Genomic DNA, 15,235 nt, shown 5'->3' with positions numbered 1-15,235 from the left:
CTACCAGTTTGAGCAAACCAACCAAAACCAGTAGCATTTCACCCCTGGCTCACCTGGTTCCTTCGAAATGTGTTGGACTACAGTTCCCATTGTCCCAGTCAGGATAGTTTAGATCACCCTTTCCCTATCTGGTACAACCTAAGTGTGTAGGGAGGATAGTTTCTAGCCAACATAACTAATTCTGAGAGTAGCAGTTTTAGGTTGGGGAGAATTACGTTAACAGTGCTGCCATTTAGGGCATCATAATTCCCTGCAGTAAGAGATAAAAATGAATGATGGTGCAGAAGTTGAAGTAGATATATTCTTCTTTTCAGGTACTGGATGATCCTGCAGAGGACAATCTATACATGGGTGAGTAATGTAGAAGAATATAAGAAATGGCTATGCTCGAGCAGAGTGACACTGTCTGCTTCATACAGCGCCCCATCCATTTGGGAAACTCAGAAAGAGGACATGAATATACTTATGTTTACTAGCATTTCCACTGATTCAGGGCCATATTCAGAGGTGGTATTCAACCAGTTTGGACCAGTTTGCCCGAACTGGTAGGGCCGAACTGCAGGTAGGTGTACCTACCTGCCCAGGCTCCAAAACGTCCTATACAGCCTCATTTTTGACGCTGCATATGTATACAGGCCACACGTGTGATCAAAGTGCATATGAGGAAGGCTGCATGCATGCGCGGAAGGCATGTGTGTGCTCACAGTTGCGAACTGGTGGTAAACTTAACTGAATTCCATCGTTGGCCATATTCCTATTTATCTTGAAGCAGGACAATCATTTGCAGTGGGAGACTGGTATCACCATCAAGAATATGATGATATGTCAAGACCAGTAGATAAATCAAACCAAGACCTCCACTGTGCAGGGAGGCTAAGGTTACTTCTGTTGAGATAGGTTATAATAAAACCTTGCAGATCTGATTGTGCTCTACCTCCTCTCCTTTTTATACACCGGTGAATTGGGGAGATACAGCTAGTCACTGACTTACAACAGTTCATTTAGTGACCATTCAAAGTTACAATGACACTGAAAAAAAAGTGACTTATGACTGTTTTTCACACTTACAACCATTGCAGCATCCCCATGGTCCTCGAAATTTGGATGCTTGGCAACTGACTCATATTTATAATGGTTGCAGCTTCCCGAGATCCTGTGATGCCCTTTTGCAATGTTCTGACAAGCAAAGTTCAATGGGAAAGCCAAATTCACTTAACAGCTGTGTTATTCACTTAAGAACTACCATGATTCACTTAACAACTATGGCAAGAAAGATCATAAGGTGGGGCAAAACTCACTTAACAAATGTCTCACTTAGCAACCTAAATTTTGGTCGTAAGTCAAAAATTATCTGTATCTAAATATTATCTTGTTCTAGACTTAAATGTTTCCCGCCCCTTTTCCCTAGTTAATGGTTCCTTAATATCTCTACCTCCTTTACCTTTTATAGGATGCTGCTAACTATAGTAGATGAGATTGATTCTTATCTGCTTATTTTGCAGTGGATCCCCCTCCCTCTTATATACAGATTATCCTTTTCTTCTCCCTTTCCTTTGTAAACAGAATTCAGCTCAGAAAATCTGGTTTCTTTCGTCTTGTTTTTGTTTTTGTTTTTCAAGAGTACTCTAATGCACCACAAAATGATACTCTGGTTTAGCGATCAATATTTCCCCTGCAGAATTCTCTAGAGTGGTGTTAGGAAATAGTGCTGTCACTTTTAATGGCTTCAGAATGGTGCTGTGTGGTCACTCAGTATCTATCTTAAACCACAGATGAGGTCAGTGGGCTCTAGAGTGGGAGTGGCCAGCTTCAATCCCTGATCCTCATATAGGACTCTTTTCTAATTTACTGTCCCCGAGAACTCAGGGGTAGAGTTAGCAGAAAAAATATGCAATTTTTCACTACATAACTTTCAGCTTTTAAAATCAAAATTAGACTGGAAATATTATTTATTTATTAAACAAAGTTATATAGCTGACCAACTCACAGATAGTGGATGCGGGGGGCGAGAGCGTATGACATTCAAAACCCAGTTAAAATTCATGATTCAAACCCCACCTCACACCCCACCACTTGGCATGACAACAGAATCAAGCAAGCCACTTGATTGGCTCTGAATGGGGTCTCCAGACCCACTGACAGAACCATGTCTTCAAGGCCTTGTGGAAAAGCAACAAGATGGGGCCAATCTTCTCTCTGGAGAAATGATTTCCAAAGGGAAGGAGCTGCCACAGAGAAGGCCCTTTTCCTAGGTCTCACTAGATGCACTTCCTTGATAGTTGAGATCAGCAGCATTCCATGCCTTCCTGGTGGAGTGTGTAGATCGGTGTTTCTCAACCTTGGCAACTTGAAGATGTCTGGACTTCAACTCCCAGAATTCCCCAGCCAGCAAATGCTGGCTGGGGAATTCTGGGAGTTAAAGTCCGGACATCTTCAAGTTGTCAAGGTTGAGAAACACTGGTGTAGATAGTTTCTATCCTTGGGCTGTGAGATTTTTAAATACAACCACAATCACTCCATGCACACGCTAGGTTTTTTTCTCTTTTTCTTTCTTTTTTCGTTTCTGTTATAATTTTGCACCAGTGAGGTTAAAACCAATTTCGTTGTATTTAAGTACAATGACAATAAAGATTATACTTATAGATGTATTCAGGGAGAAGCAGTCTGTCAAATAGACATAAGATAAATTTCCATCGCTAGTCTTTGAGATTGCCATTAAGGCAAAAGAAACCACAAAAAACTCAAAATGTTTTGCATTCACACCACTATACCATATACTATAAAACGCACATTAGCTTTAGAGATGGAGAACAAGAAAAAAAAATCTGCCCGTTTGTTGCTGCGGCCCAATCACTACCATGGCCCAATTGTTGCCATGGCTCGTTTGCCGCCAGGCCCAATTTGCTGCTATAGCCCATTCGCTACCACCACAGCCTATTCACCACGGACCATTTGCCAAGGCCCGATCACTACCACCTGTTTGCCACGGTCATGGCCCATTTGCCACAGCCTGTTTGCTGCAGCCCATTGGTGAACAGGCAGTGGTGGCAGCAATAGGCAGCAGCAATCCCCGCCGCCTAGAACAGCTGATCGGCATCGCACCAACCCCCTCCCCCCTGCCACGGTATTCGTTCTATAAGGCACACAGGCATTTCTACCCATTTTGGGGGGGAAGGTGTCTTATAGTGTAAAAAATTCGGTGGATGATGTACCTCTCTGTCACCAGTACAATCACCAGTGGCATTCAAAAGTTAGTTTGCAAAAAGATGACTCCAGGCCAATAGATTCTCCCTTTTCTCTGAAAAACTCAGAAATCAAAGAAACGGTTGCCCCATTTTCCACCAATGGGATTACTATAGGACTTTGGAAATAGGTGATCATAAAAGTGAAAACTGAAAGTCTTTCATTTGGAACTCTTGAGTCCTCTAATGAAGAACATTTGCTTAACTCTTATTTTGAAGATCTGTTTGCTTTAGCATAAAGTTAGTGGTGTAAATGTAATATCACTGTTGATTTTTCCTACAAACACATTCTCCCAATCAATTTTAAGCTTAGCAGTTTATGGACTTTTTCTATAACATCTTAGGAAGATTGCCTTGTGTTGGAAATTCGATGGAAATTAATTCAGGGAGCGTTGCTTTTCTAAAAGTGCATTGGTTAAGAGCTGTCTTTTCTTTTCAGCATTCGATCTCCTCCCAAAGGGGTAAGTAATCTATAATAAACAAAGATTGTGTGAATGCCACAATTATTGGGGATTAAAGCCTAACAATTTTGGGTGTTAAAAATGCAGTATTGCAAGCAAACTTTGCCCACAGCCTGAATTTCAATTCTTACAGGCCTTAAGGTTGACTCAGCCTTCTATCCTTTCCAAGTTTTGTAAAATGAGGACCTAGATTGTTGAGGGCAATATGCAAAAAAATGATACATTGCAAACTGCCCAGAAATTGCTGTAAGGTGCTATGGGGCGGTACGTGGGCCTAAATGCTATTGCTATCAAGATTTCATTGCATGACTGTTAACTGGTCTTATGTTCTGCTCGGTGGCAGCATCTGCTGGTGATCTCTTTCAGCACCATTAAAGTAATGGTATCATTAAACAAGACTTTGAAAAAAATAGGCATGGCTGCCATTTTGGCTGTTTTGACTCTTATGCCATGTACATCTTTCGACTCCTTGAGAACCCAGATGAATCCATTACTTGAAAAGCTGTCCCGAGGAAGACCGTGTGGGTTTATTCTCTCTATTGCCTGAGAGTAGGACAAGAATCCATAGATAAAGCTTCCCAGAGAAGCTTCATCACTGGAGGCTTTCAAGAAGAGATTGGACTGCCATTTGTCAGAAATGGTGTAGAGCAGGGGTAGTCAACCTTTTTATACCTACCGCCCACTTTTGTATCTCTGTTAGTAGTAAAATTTTCTAACCGCCCACCAGTTCCACAGTAATGGTGATTTATAAAGTAGGGAAGTCAATTAAATTTTAAAAAAAGGAAAGTGCTTCAGTATCAGACAAAAGCCCTACCGCCCACCATGAAAGCTGGAACGCCCACAAGTGGGCGGTAGGAACCAGGTTGACTACCACTGGTGTAGGGCCTCCTGCTTGGGCAGGTGGAGTGTTGGACTAGATGACCTACAAGGTCCCTTCCAACTCTGTTAATCTAATCTAATCCCATTCTGATGGTTGTGGGAATAAAATGAAGGGAAGTCCCTGGTTAAGTATCTTCAACGTTTAGGTGAGAGGTGGATATAACTTGAACAAAGAAATGGGTGAAATTAAGAGTGATTTCCCAACTGTAAGAGGCAATAAATAGTGGAACAGCCACTGCTTATTGGGGTCCAATGCAGGGGTGAAATGCTCTGAAATCTGCTACCGGTTTGCTTTGTGCATGCATGCACACTTTGCATGCATTTGCACTGGATTAAGAAGCCTTTTTTGAGTCTGCAAATGTAAGTAGAACCGCAAAGGGGGGAAAACAGCTGTGCTGTGTAATTTAGATTCACTAGAAAGCAGGATTTCCTGCTTTCTAGCGAATATAAATTGTGTGGCACAGCTGATGGTCGGAACTACGGTTCGCCTGAACCGGTAGTAAAAAAATGCTTTAAAAAGATGTTTAAAAAGTTCCAACGATCAGCTGTGCGACAGTCAGCTGTACTGCGAGATTTTTTTACTACCGGTTTGGACAACCTGGTAGCATTTTTTACTACCGGTTTAGGTGAACCGGCCCAAACCGGTAGCATTTCACCCCGATCCAATGCTTTTCCAATGTTTCTTGGAGTCATAGGCTCCGTCCGTGCAGGTTTTCAAGCAAACAGGTGGCCAGCCATTTGTCTGAGATAGTTGAAGATTTCTGCCTTGGGCAGAGGGCTAGGGGGAGATTAAAAGACCTCCCCTCCCCCCAGGTTTCTATGAATCCCCCTTCTCCACTTTTTAGGACTATTAACTAGAAAGAGGTGGCCTGTGTTGCTATGTTTTGATTGGTTCCCCCATCTAATCATCCCATAAACAACAGTCAACACCAAAAATGGAAATGAGCTCCTAAAAATACAGAAGAAAATGGCTGTTACAGTCTGGTAAAGTATTTGTCTTGATCTTTGCACCCTATTTTTTAGGCCTGTCATGGAGGTGCCATGTGACAATCCTTTTTCTGAAGAACAAGCTTGGCTCTATTTCAGAGACATTGTCTTGGGCATTGAGTACTGTGAGTATAAAGCAACAGAGTTGTTATTGTCCTTGATGGATTTCCCTCCCTTTGATGTCCCTCTTTCCTTAATGCATAAAATGATCCTCCAGCAAAGGAACCATAATCCATGCATACATTACAGCACATTTTCAAAAACATTTTCAGAGCAGGCTCAGATCTAATCAATTCCTCAACTATGGGGAGGGGAAGTATTTTCTGCTTTGCCAAACCCAGCAGTCTACACAATCCTTATTAAATTGTATAATATCACTTTCTGAGCAGAAGTTGGTTTATAATAACATAAGCCACAATTGCTCCTGGAGAGGAAAGCTATGGCAAATCTAGACAGCACACTAAAAAGCAGAGACATCACCTTGCCAACAAAAGTGCATATAGTCAAGGCTATGCTTTTCCCAGTTGCAATGTATGGCTGTGAAAATTGGACCATAAAAAAGGCTGAGCATCAAAGAATGGAGGCCTTTGAACTATGGTGCTGGAGAAGACTCCTGCGAGTCCCTTGGACTGCAAGGCGATCAAACCGGTCAGTCCTAGAGGAGATCAACCCTGACTGCTCTTTAGAAGGCCAGATCCTGAAGCTGAAACTCAAATACTTTGGCCACCTAATGAGAAGGAAGGACTCACTAGAGAAGAGCCTAATGCTGGGAACAATTGAGGACAAAAGAAGGGGATGGCAGAGAATGGGGTGGCTGGATGGAGTCACCGAAGCAGTCGGCGTGAACTTAGATGGACCTAAATGGGAATGGTAGAGGACAGGAAGGCCTGGAGGAATGTTGTCCATGGGTTGGTGATGGGTTGAACATGACTTCACAAGTAATAACAACAAAGCCAAGGTTCAGCAGCATTGTTGGATTGGGCACCTACAACATAATGTAATTTTCTAAAATGACACTAACACTGAATGAAATGATGAGACCATACAATTCCATTCAATCATTCTAGGATTTTATTTACAGTATTTCTCTAAGGAATCTAAGTAGTGACTGAGGTGACTTAAGAGATTTCAGTCACTACTAGGCAAAATATAATTATATGAGGAATGATATTCAAAGCAATCATGAAGAAATATATCACTGGAAAAAGAATGAAGAATTCACACCAGGGAAAGTGCATAATTGATTTTACTTGACTTGACTTGACTTATATAGCTGCCCATATCATATATGTGGCTCTTGGCAGCTGATAACAAAACTAGTTAAAAAACATACAATATAAAAACTAAAAACTCAAAGTAGTTGAGCATCAAACAAATATTAATTGTAGTGTTTAACTTTTTTTAATTGGTTTTAATTTTGTGATTGCTAGTTTGTGCTTTAATTGAGTACACCTCCCAGAATCACATGTAAGTGAGATGAGCTGACATATACATTGAAATGAAATGAATGAATGAACTACTATTAACAAAGCCAACAGGTGGGTTCTGTCCCACATCCAAGGGCCACAGGCTGAGGCACAAAATTTTGCAAATTGACTGATCATAATCAAATCAGTATCGAAGGAAGCTGAATATTCCTTCCCATGACAGTGACTTCCAGTCCCTATCTGTTAATTCTCCCAATATATAGTATATTTAGGTTTCTCCATTACAAACATTTCTACACATGGCTGCTATTGCCCAATTTGTGCCCCAAGCTAGTGGTGGGATTCAATATTTTTTACTACCTGTTCTGTGGGCGTGGCTTGGTGGGCGTGGCATGGCATGGCTTGATGGGTGTGGCTTGGTGGGCGTGGCAGAGGAAGAATACTGTAAAATCTCCATTCCATTCCCTCCCCACTCCAGGGGAAGGTTACTGCAAAATCCCCATTCCCTTCTGATCAGCTGGGACTTGGGAGGCAGAGAAAAGATGGGGTCAGGGCCAGTCAGAGGTGGTATTTATCAGTTCTCTGAACTACTCAAAATGTCCGCTACCGGTTCTCCAGAACTGGTCAGAATCTGCTGAACACCACCTCTGCCCCAAGCCCTAAAAATGACACAGAATATGTCATAGTGTCTAGAAACCTTGCATTCTTTAAAACAAAAAAAAGCAGCAAAAACTCTGTGAGGTTGAAATAGTTCCGGCTGGTGTGACAAGAATGGAAAATCAATGTTTTACCATCTCCAACTTCTTTCCTTCTATGAATTGTAACACCTATTGATTATATCTTGGAAACACAGCATGGTTAATGTGAGGGCAGTTGCCACAAACTTCCCTAGGGAACCATTTGTATCCTGACTGGGACAAACAAGCTTAGAAAGAGAGGAAACACAATACTTGTGGCTTAAACCACAAGTAACCAAATCCTATTGCTGATCCCCAGCTGGGTTTCCTGGAATCACAGACCAATTGTATTGCAGTTTTCTAGAATCTCTCTCTCAAGGCATTGAATTCAATACGAATGGAAAAGATCTTGTTTATGCTAGTTTAGTTCGAAGGTTTAATTAAGCAGCTTCTGAGCCTGTTTATTTCACACTGGGACATTCATACTATAATTATTTGTTATTACTGTAGTACTACTAATATTTATATTTCACTTGACATACAGTGTGTTCAGATATAGTACAGTTTAAAGGCAAAAACTATCCAGAATAAAAAAAAATACAGCAATACAAACCACACTAAATTTAACATGCTTATATAAACAAAAGGGCTTTTTAAAATTTGGCTATTTATGTTGCATTTTATTTTGTATCATAAATATAGTTCTAAACACAAGACACCTGCAGGAATGAAGCCAAGCCTGTAAATGGTTCGGCCATTGTGTTTAAGGGGTGCTGAACAAAACATTTTCAGTGTATGCCTAAATTGTAGGAAAAGCTTATTTTATGAAGAGGATGTTCCCAAGATGGATTGCCACAAGGAAAGGAGGCCACTGTATAGTATAGCCTTTATTGTCGTTGTACAAAATAAATACAACGAAATTGGTTAGTCTGGTGCCTTTTTTCAAAAAACCTACACATTTTCTCTAGAAATGTGTCAGGCTAACACTAGATTTGATGTCCACCACTCACCACAGATTTCCCCACTGCATAGTTAACAAGCCCTCATCTTTCTTGGAATTCTACTTTTAGACTCATATACCTGAGGTAGAAGGGTCACAATGGCTCAGCGGTTAAAGATGCTAAACGTATCAGCCCAGGTTCAAGACCTGAGCGCTGTGCTATGGGGCAAACTCCTGTTACTTGCCCCAGCATTGCCCATCTAGCCGTTCAAAAGCTTGCAAATGCGAGTAGATAAATAAGTACCATTTTGGTGGGAAGGTAACGTTGTTCTGTGTGCTTTTGCTATGCTGGTCACATGACCACTGAAGCATCTTTGGACAACACTGACTCCCTCGGCTAAGAAATGGAGATGAACACCTCCCCCCCCTAGAGTTGGACACAGCTGGACAGAGGAAAAAATTACCTTGACCTACCTGAGGGTCAATTTGAACTATGGTGCTGGAGAAGACTCCTGCGAGTCCCTTAGACTGCAAGGTGATCAAACTGGTCAGTCCTAGAGGAGATCAACCCTGACTACTCTTTAGAAGGCCAGATCCTGAAGATGAAACTCAAGTACTTTGACCACCTAATGAGAAGGAAGGACTCCCTGGAGAAGAGCCTAATGCTAGGAACGATTGAGGGCAAAAGAAGAAGGGGAAGAAGGGGACGACAGAGAATGAGGTGGCTGGATGGAGTCACTGAAGCTGTTGGCATGAGCTCAGATGGACTCTGAGGATGGTAGAGGACAGGGAGGCCTGGAGGAATGTTGTCCATGGGGTCGCGATGGGTCAGACATGACTTCGCAACTAACAACAACAACATGTGAAGGAGATTGTTTCAGAACCAAGAGGCAACCATCAAAAAGGGATGCTTCCCAGGTACCATAAAGATGCTTGTTCACGGTTTAAAGAGAGAACATGTGCTTCGCATGCCAAGGGTTTCAGGTTCGGGCTCCAACATTGGGCTGATAAAGATTTTTCCTTGCTGGGCCTGTATCAGAAGGTCTACCACTGTCATCATCCCTTTGCTAGCACTGAATTCAGCCATGCTTATTGGTGATAAGGCAGGTTGCAGTCCAGCACAACCAGAGGGCCACCAGACCAGGGTAAGTCTGGTGGTCAGCACTGAACTGGATGGGAGCAATAGTCTGATTATATAGCCCAGTATAGCTTCCTCAATTCATGGCCCTTTCCCTTTATACTTCTATGGATCGTACACAAATTGACCTTGGTGTCTTTCTAAGAAAAAGGACCTCTCTCAGATACTATCCCCCAACTCACCTCAGGTGCTTTCCTCTGCAGATTTCTTTTGACAGGTGCTAAATCATTTCTCTGCTCTATGACATGAAGCTGATAGTAGAGTGAAGCAGCAGCCCTTTCAGGTTGCGTTTTGTCCTTGAACTGCAGGAGATTTCTCCATTAATCCAATTTAATGCCGTTCGCAGCAGCTTCGGCAGACAGGGCAATGTGCTAATATAATTGAAACACATTCTCCTCTATTGGTAACACATTTTTCTCTTCCCCACCCCTCCCCAAATGGTAGGGAGTTTGTTATGAGGCAAAAGCATGTTGATGCAAAAAACCATGTTGCAGTGTGTCATATCCATCTGCCTAGTCTTGTCTTTCTCTGTCTGTCTATCTGTCTGGCTCTCACGCCAATAATCCAGGAATGTAGATTTCCCAGGTTCACAAACTGGATATGATTAGAAGCTGATCTCCAAAGTGGGCAGGGCCCAGGCCTATTTGGAGACAACGATTCACAAGTTACAATATATGAAATGAACATTATTTGCGGGTGAGCTGAGCTGCATAAACAGTGATGATTGTGGTTGGTCATATGCAGTCACCCGGTTGCATTTTTGCACCCTAGAGTAGCCTATACTTGTTTTAAAACCATATAAGTGTCAGTGGTGGGGTTCAAATTTTTTTACTACCTGTTCTGTGGGCGTGGCTTGGTGGGCATGGCATGGCATGGCTTGATGGGTGTGGCTTGGTGGGCGTGGCAGAGGAAGGATACTGTAAAATCTCCATTCCCTCCCCACTCCAGGGGAAGGTTACTGCAAAATCCCCATTCCCTTCCGATCAGCTGGGACTCGGGAGGCAGAGAATAGATGGGGGCAGGGCCAGTCAGAGGTGGCATTTATCAGTTCTCTGAACTACTCAAAATTTCCGCTACTGGTTCTCCAGAACTGGTCAGAACCTCTGCCCCAAGCCCTAAAAATGACACAGAATATGTCAGAGTGTCTAGAAATCTTGCATTCTTTAAAACCAAAAAAAGCAGCAAAAACTCTGTGAGGTTGAAATAGTTCTGGCTGGTGTGACAAGAATGGAAAATCAATGTTTTACCATCTCCAACTTCTTTCCTTCTATGAATTGTAACACCTATTGATTATATCTTGGAAACACAGCATGGTTAATGTGAGGGCAGTTGCCACAAACTTCCCTAGGGAACCATTTGTATCCTGACTGGGACAAACAAGCTTAGAAAGAGAGGAAACACAATACCTGTGGCTTAAACCACAAGTAACCAAATCCTATTGCTGATACCCAGCTGTGTTTCCTGGAATCATAGGTGAGAGGGGGGCCAATCAGAGGTGGTATTTACCGGTTCTCCAAACTACTCAAAATTCCCACTACTGGTTCTCCAGAACTGGTCAGAACCTACTGAATCTCACCTCTGGCAAGTGTCCCCTGAACACAGGTGTTTTTTCTTCCTTGATGTCAACACTCTAAACATTGAAAAATGGAAAGGAAGACATGGCCACAGTGGGACATTTCATGGTTTCTTTGAGAAATTGTGAGTGCCAAGAGTGAATGCCTTGCCTTCTGACCTTCAGTGATCTAGTGTTACTGCCAGTATTTTGATGAGAAGACTTGAGATCACTGAGGAAGCATTCAAAATGCTGTGAAGATTTATTTTGAATCAATATTTCATCTCCTTCACACTCTGTTCTAGTAAAACTCTCTATTAAGAGGACAGAACTTTAAGCAGACTCTCATCCTTAGACTATTACAAGAAACTTAAATAATTGTATTCCATGTGGATGTTTTATATAAGTTTATTTTGTGTAACAATATTTACCCTTGAGTAATTTTTATATGGCAATTAAATTGTTTTATGTTTACCCTACAGGTAGTAAGGAGTATGCTGTATCTGATTCTTTATTAAAAAAAATATTTGGTATTTGTGCCCTCCCTGGAGTGGGCATAGATTGATTTCTTCCTGTTGATTTTCAATGAAAAAAAATGAGTTAGAAAAGAAAGGTGATCAGGAAAGACAATTGCTGTTCTTCATTTCTGTCTTACGTTTCAAAAACCATCAGGGACTTGATTATGGCACAGACTCCAGTATAAACCTTTTCTGCAATAAATAGAATTGCTCTTTTTGGGGGAATAGAGAGGTTCAAAGCGAAACAAGTTTGGAGACATTTTTTAAAATTTCTATTTCAACATCTCTGTGGATGGAAGATGGAGAATGGAGATTTTGAGCCATAGCTCTTCTTAAATAATTAAAAATCTCATCCATCTTCTACAGATCACTCCATGACCTTTCAGTAGATGTTCATTTATCTTCTATTTTTCCACTTTTAGCAAGTCTAATTTCATGTCTTTGCTCAAACAGAAAGAAACGTACAATAGTTTTCAGGCTTCATATCAAGCACAGCAGTATATCTTGACATTGGAGATGGGTAGTTTTAAGTACTCCAGCTGGCTCTCACTCCAAAGTGTGAAGATGTCTCCCGCCCCCCACCCCCCAGGGAAACATATCCAGATATTCACTGTAATGAAGTTTTCATTCCCAAGAAAAGAAAAAGTGAGATTGGGGGATCCTGGGGGGTCATCTGTCCAAGCCTGTGGTGGGTTCCGGATCCCGGTGCAACCGGTATGGTGCAACGGGGCCGGGCATCCACCACATGCACATGTGTAGCACATGCACAGCATGGCATGCGTACTTACCGCCCGCGACACTCCACAACACTCCAGCTGCTTGGCGGAGCATTGCGTAGGCGCCGTGTGCTCCTTGCGCAGAAGCCCCGATTGGCTCAAATATCAGTAAGGAGGACGGGCAGGCGGGTGGGCCCTCTGGAGCACTGTACCAGCAGGCACCGGTATGCCTGTACCGGGGTGTACCGGTCATATCCCACTACTGGTCCAAGTCCACATTCTTGGTTCCTATTTTTATTGATTATGGATTTTATCTGGTAGGGAAGCAGTCTAATTTCTGACCCATGAGTCTCATAAACTAAGCCAGATGTTGGTGTGGGCATTTTTCCTGGTCCAGAATGGACGTAGGAGTAGGATTATAGATACAGCAAGCAGAATTCCAGGTTCTGCAACAAAACATCTGCCGGATCTTTTTGTGAATTAGGAATCTAAGAGAAAAAAGTGAAAATGAGAAAGACTCACACCCATCTTGCCTGGTATTGTCTGAATCTATGAGAAGTTTGTAAGTGTTCCAAATTCTTGTGATCAGTTCTAATTTCCATAGGGCAGTGTTGGCGAACCTTTTTGGCATTCAGTGCCGAAGTGGGAGCAAGTGCGCACAAGCAGGGAAGCACCAGAAACCGGAAGAGCAGCTCCCTGATGTGCACACATGGGAGCACCGCAAACCAGAAGAGCAGTTTGCTGGCACATGCATGCATGCCAGGGAGCTGCTCTTCCAGTTTACATTTCTCCTCTGTGTGCAAAGACCAGCTGGCTGGCGCGCATGTGCATGGCGGGACCCAGAAGAGCAATGGGTGATGGCTGGCATGCCTGGAGAGATGGCTCTGTGTGCCACTTCCAGTACAAGAGCCAAGGTGGCGCAGTGGTTAGGGTGCAGTACTGCAGGCCACTTCAGCTGACTGTTATCTGCAGTTCGGCGGTTCTAATCTCACCGGCTCAAGGTTGACTCAGCCTTCCATCCTTCCGAGGTGGGTGAAATGAGGACCCAGACTGTGGGGGCGATATGCTGACTCTGTAAACCGCTTAGAGAGGGCTGAAAGCCCTATGAAGCGGTATATAAGTCTAACTGCTATTGCTATTGCTACATGTGCCATAAGTTCCCCATCACAGCCACAGGGTGTTCAATTCTTTTGAGGTGACACTAGTGGTAAATAGCCTTTTTGATTATGTACAATTTTTTAGCTTCAAACATAGACTTCCATTTGGATAGAAGGAGTTAACTAAAAAGGAATTTGCAGACAACCATCCCATCCTCAAAAAGTCCTAGTCACTGCAGTCCAGCTACTGCAGCAATATTTCTGGTTATTAGAGATGCAGATCACATACAGATTCAGAAGTTTTTGCTGCAAGGAGAAAGAATCTCAGATCGTTTTGCATCTGTGGTGCCAAAAGCTGCAGAGTTACGATCTTCTAAAGCAAATGCTGAATTAGTTTTCCACACTGTACAAAATGAAACTTTCCCTCACCAAAAGGAGATTATTAGCAATTCATGAACCTGAATAGCCGTTTGAGAAATAGATTAATCAAATCAGCCACCTCTCTCAATCCTCTTTTCCTGCTTGAATTTGGGACATTCTCACTGGAAAGATTGTTATATGAAATTTAACAAATTAAACATATATGAGGGACACGGTGGCTCAGTGGCTAAGATGCTGAGCTTGTCGATCAGAAAGGTCGGCAGTTCGGTGGTTCGAACCCCTGGCGCCACGTAATGGAGTGAGCTTCCATTACTTTTCCCAGTTTCTGCCAACCTAGCAGTTTGAAAGCATGTAAAAATGCAAGTAGAAAAATAGGGACCACCTTTGGTGGGAAGGTAACAGAGTTTCATGTGCTTTTGGAGTTTAGTTATGCTGGCCACATGACCACGGAGACATCTTCGGACAGCGCTGTCTCTTCGCCTTTGAAACGGAGATGATCACCACCCCCTAGAGTCGGGAACAACTAGCACATATGTGCAAGGGGAACCTTTACCTTTACCTTAGACATATATGAAATTGCAGTGATGTATGGTACAGAAACCCTTTGAGTCTCTTGTGTGATAAGGCATATTTATGTTTTCCCAAGGTAATAGTGTCTTGCCTTTTCTTCATTCTTGGCTGAATTCCAGAAGCGTATTGAACCATTGTGGAAACAGGGTGAACCTTTAATCTAAGCAAACCTCCTATTCTTTAAATTTGTACCAGAATTTCGGTCAATATGTCAATGATGGTATAATTCAGTAGGCTGAGTAGCAAGGATTCAATAAATGAAACATTTCATTGCAGTGAACAACAATAATTTAATTGCTCACAGTTGTGGTAAGAGTGATTGAAAATAGATTAAAACAAATCAATCTCCCCCGTGCTCAATGAAAAGGCCTTAGTATTTGAAGTAGAATTGCAGAAAATGATGTAGAAAGGATACAATAAAATCTTCCTTTTATGGTCTCATAAATACAGTGGATAAAATTTCAGTCTGAATTTTTGCCGCCTTCTCCCTCACAATAGGCAAATATACTGAACTTGGAAAAGACTATTAAATTTAGTTTGATTTTTACAACATATGTGACAATGCTTAAATGTTTTTTCAGTATCATTGCAACTTTGAATCAGGGGTAAAATCTAGCAGGTTCTGACAGGTTCTGGAGAACCGGTAGTGG

The 15,235-nt window shown here is 42.3% G+C and overlaps 1 protein-coding gene across 2 annotated transcripts in view; it reads left to right on the top strand.

The window, feature by feature from the left end:
• CAMKK1 (calcium/calmodulin dependent protein kinase kinase 1) overlaps positions 1-15,235 on the top strand; it is a 95,337-nt gene that overhangs the window by 40,043 nt on the left and 40,059 nt on the right. For both annotated transcript variants that reach the window (XM_087717256.1, XM_087717255.1), the window contains exons 6-8: positions 315-351; positions 3,682-3,703; positions 5,606-5,694. In XM_087717256.1, the coding sequence (XP_087573382.1) occupies positions 315-351; positions 3,682-3,703; positions 5,606-5,694 (148 nt within the window). The remainder of the gene's footprint in view (positions 1-314; positions 352-3,681; positions 3,704-5,605; positions 5,695-15,235) is intronic.

This window comes from Thamnophis sirtalis, unplaced genomic scaffold (assembly GCF_051295495.1).
Source record: "Thamnophis sirtalis isolate CommonGarterSnake01/CBP01778 unplaced genomic scaffold, rThaSir2_p1.2 scaffold_6, whole genome shotgun sequence".
Taxonomy (NCBI): domain Eukaryota; kingdom Metazoa; phylum Chordata; class Lepidosauria; order Squamata; family Natricidae; genus Thamnophis; species Thamnophis sirtalis.
This window is presented reverse-complemented; position numbering and strand designations above follow the sequence as displayed.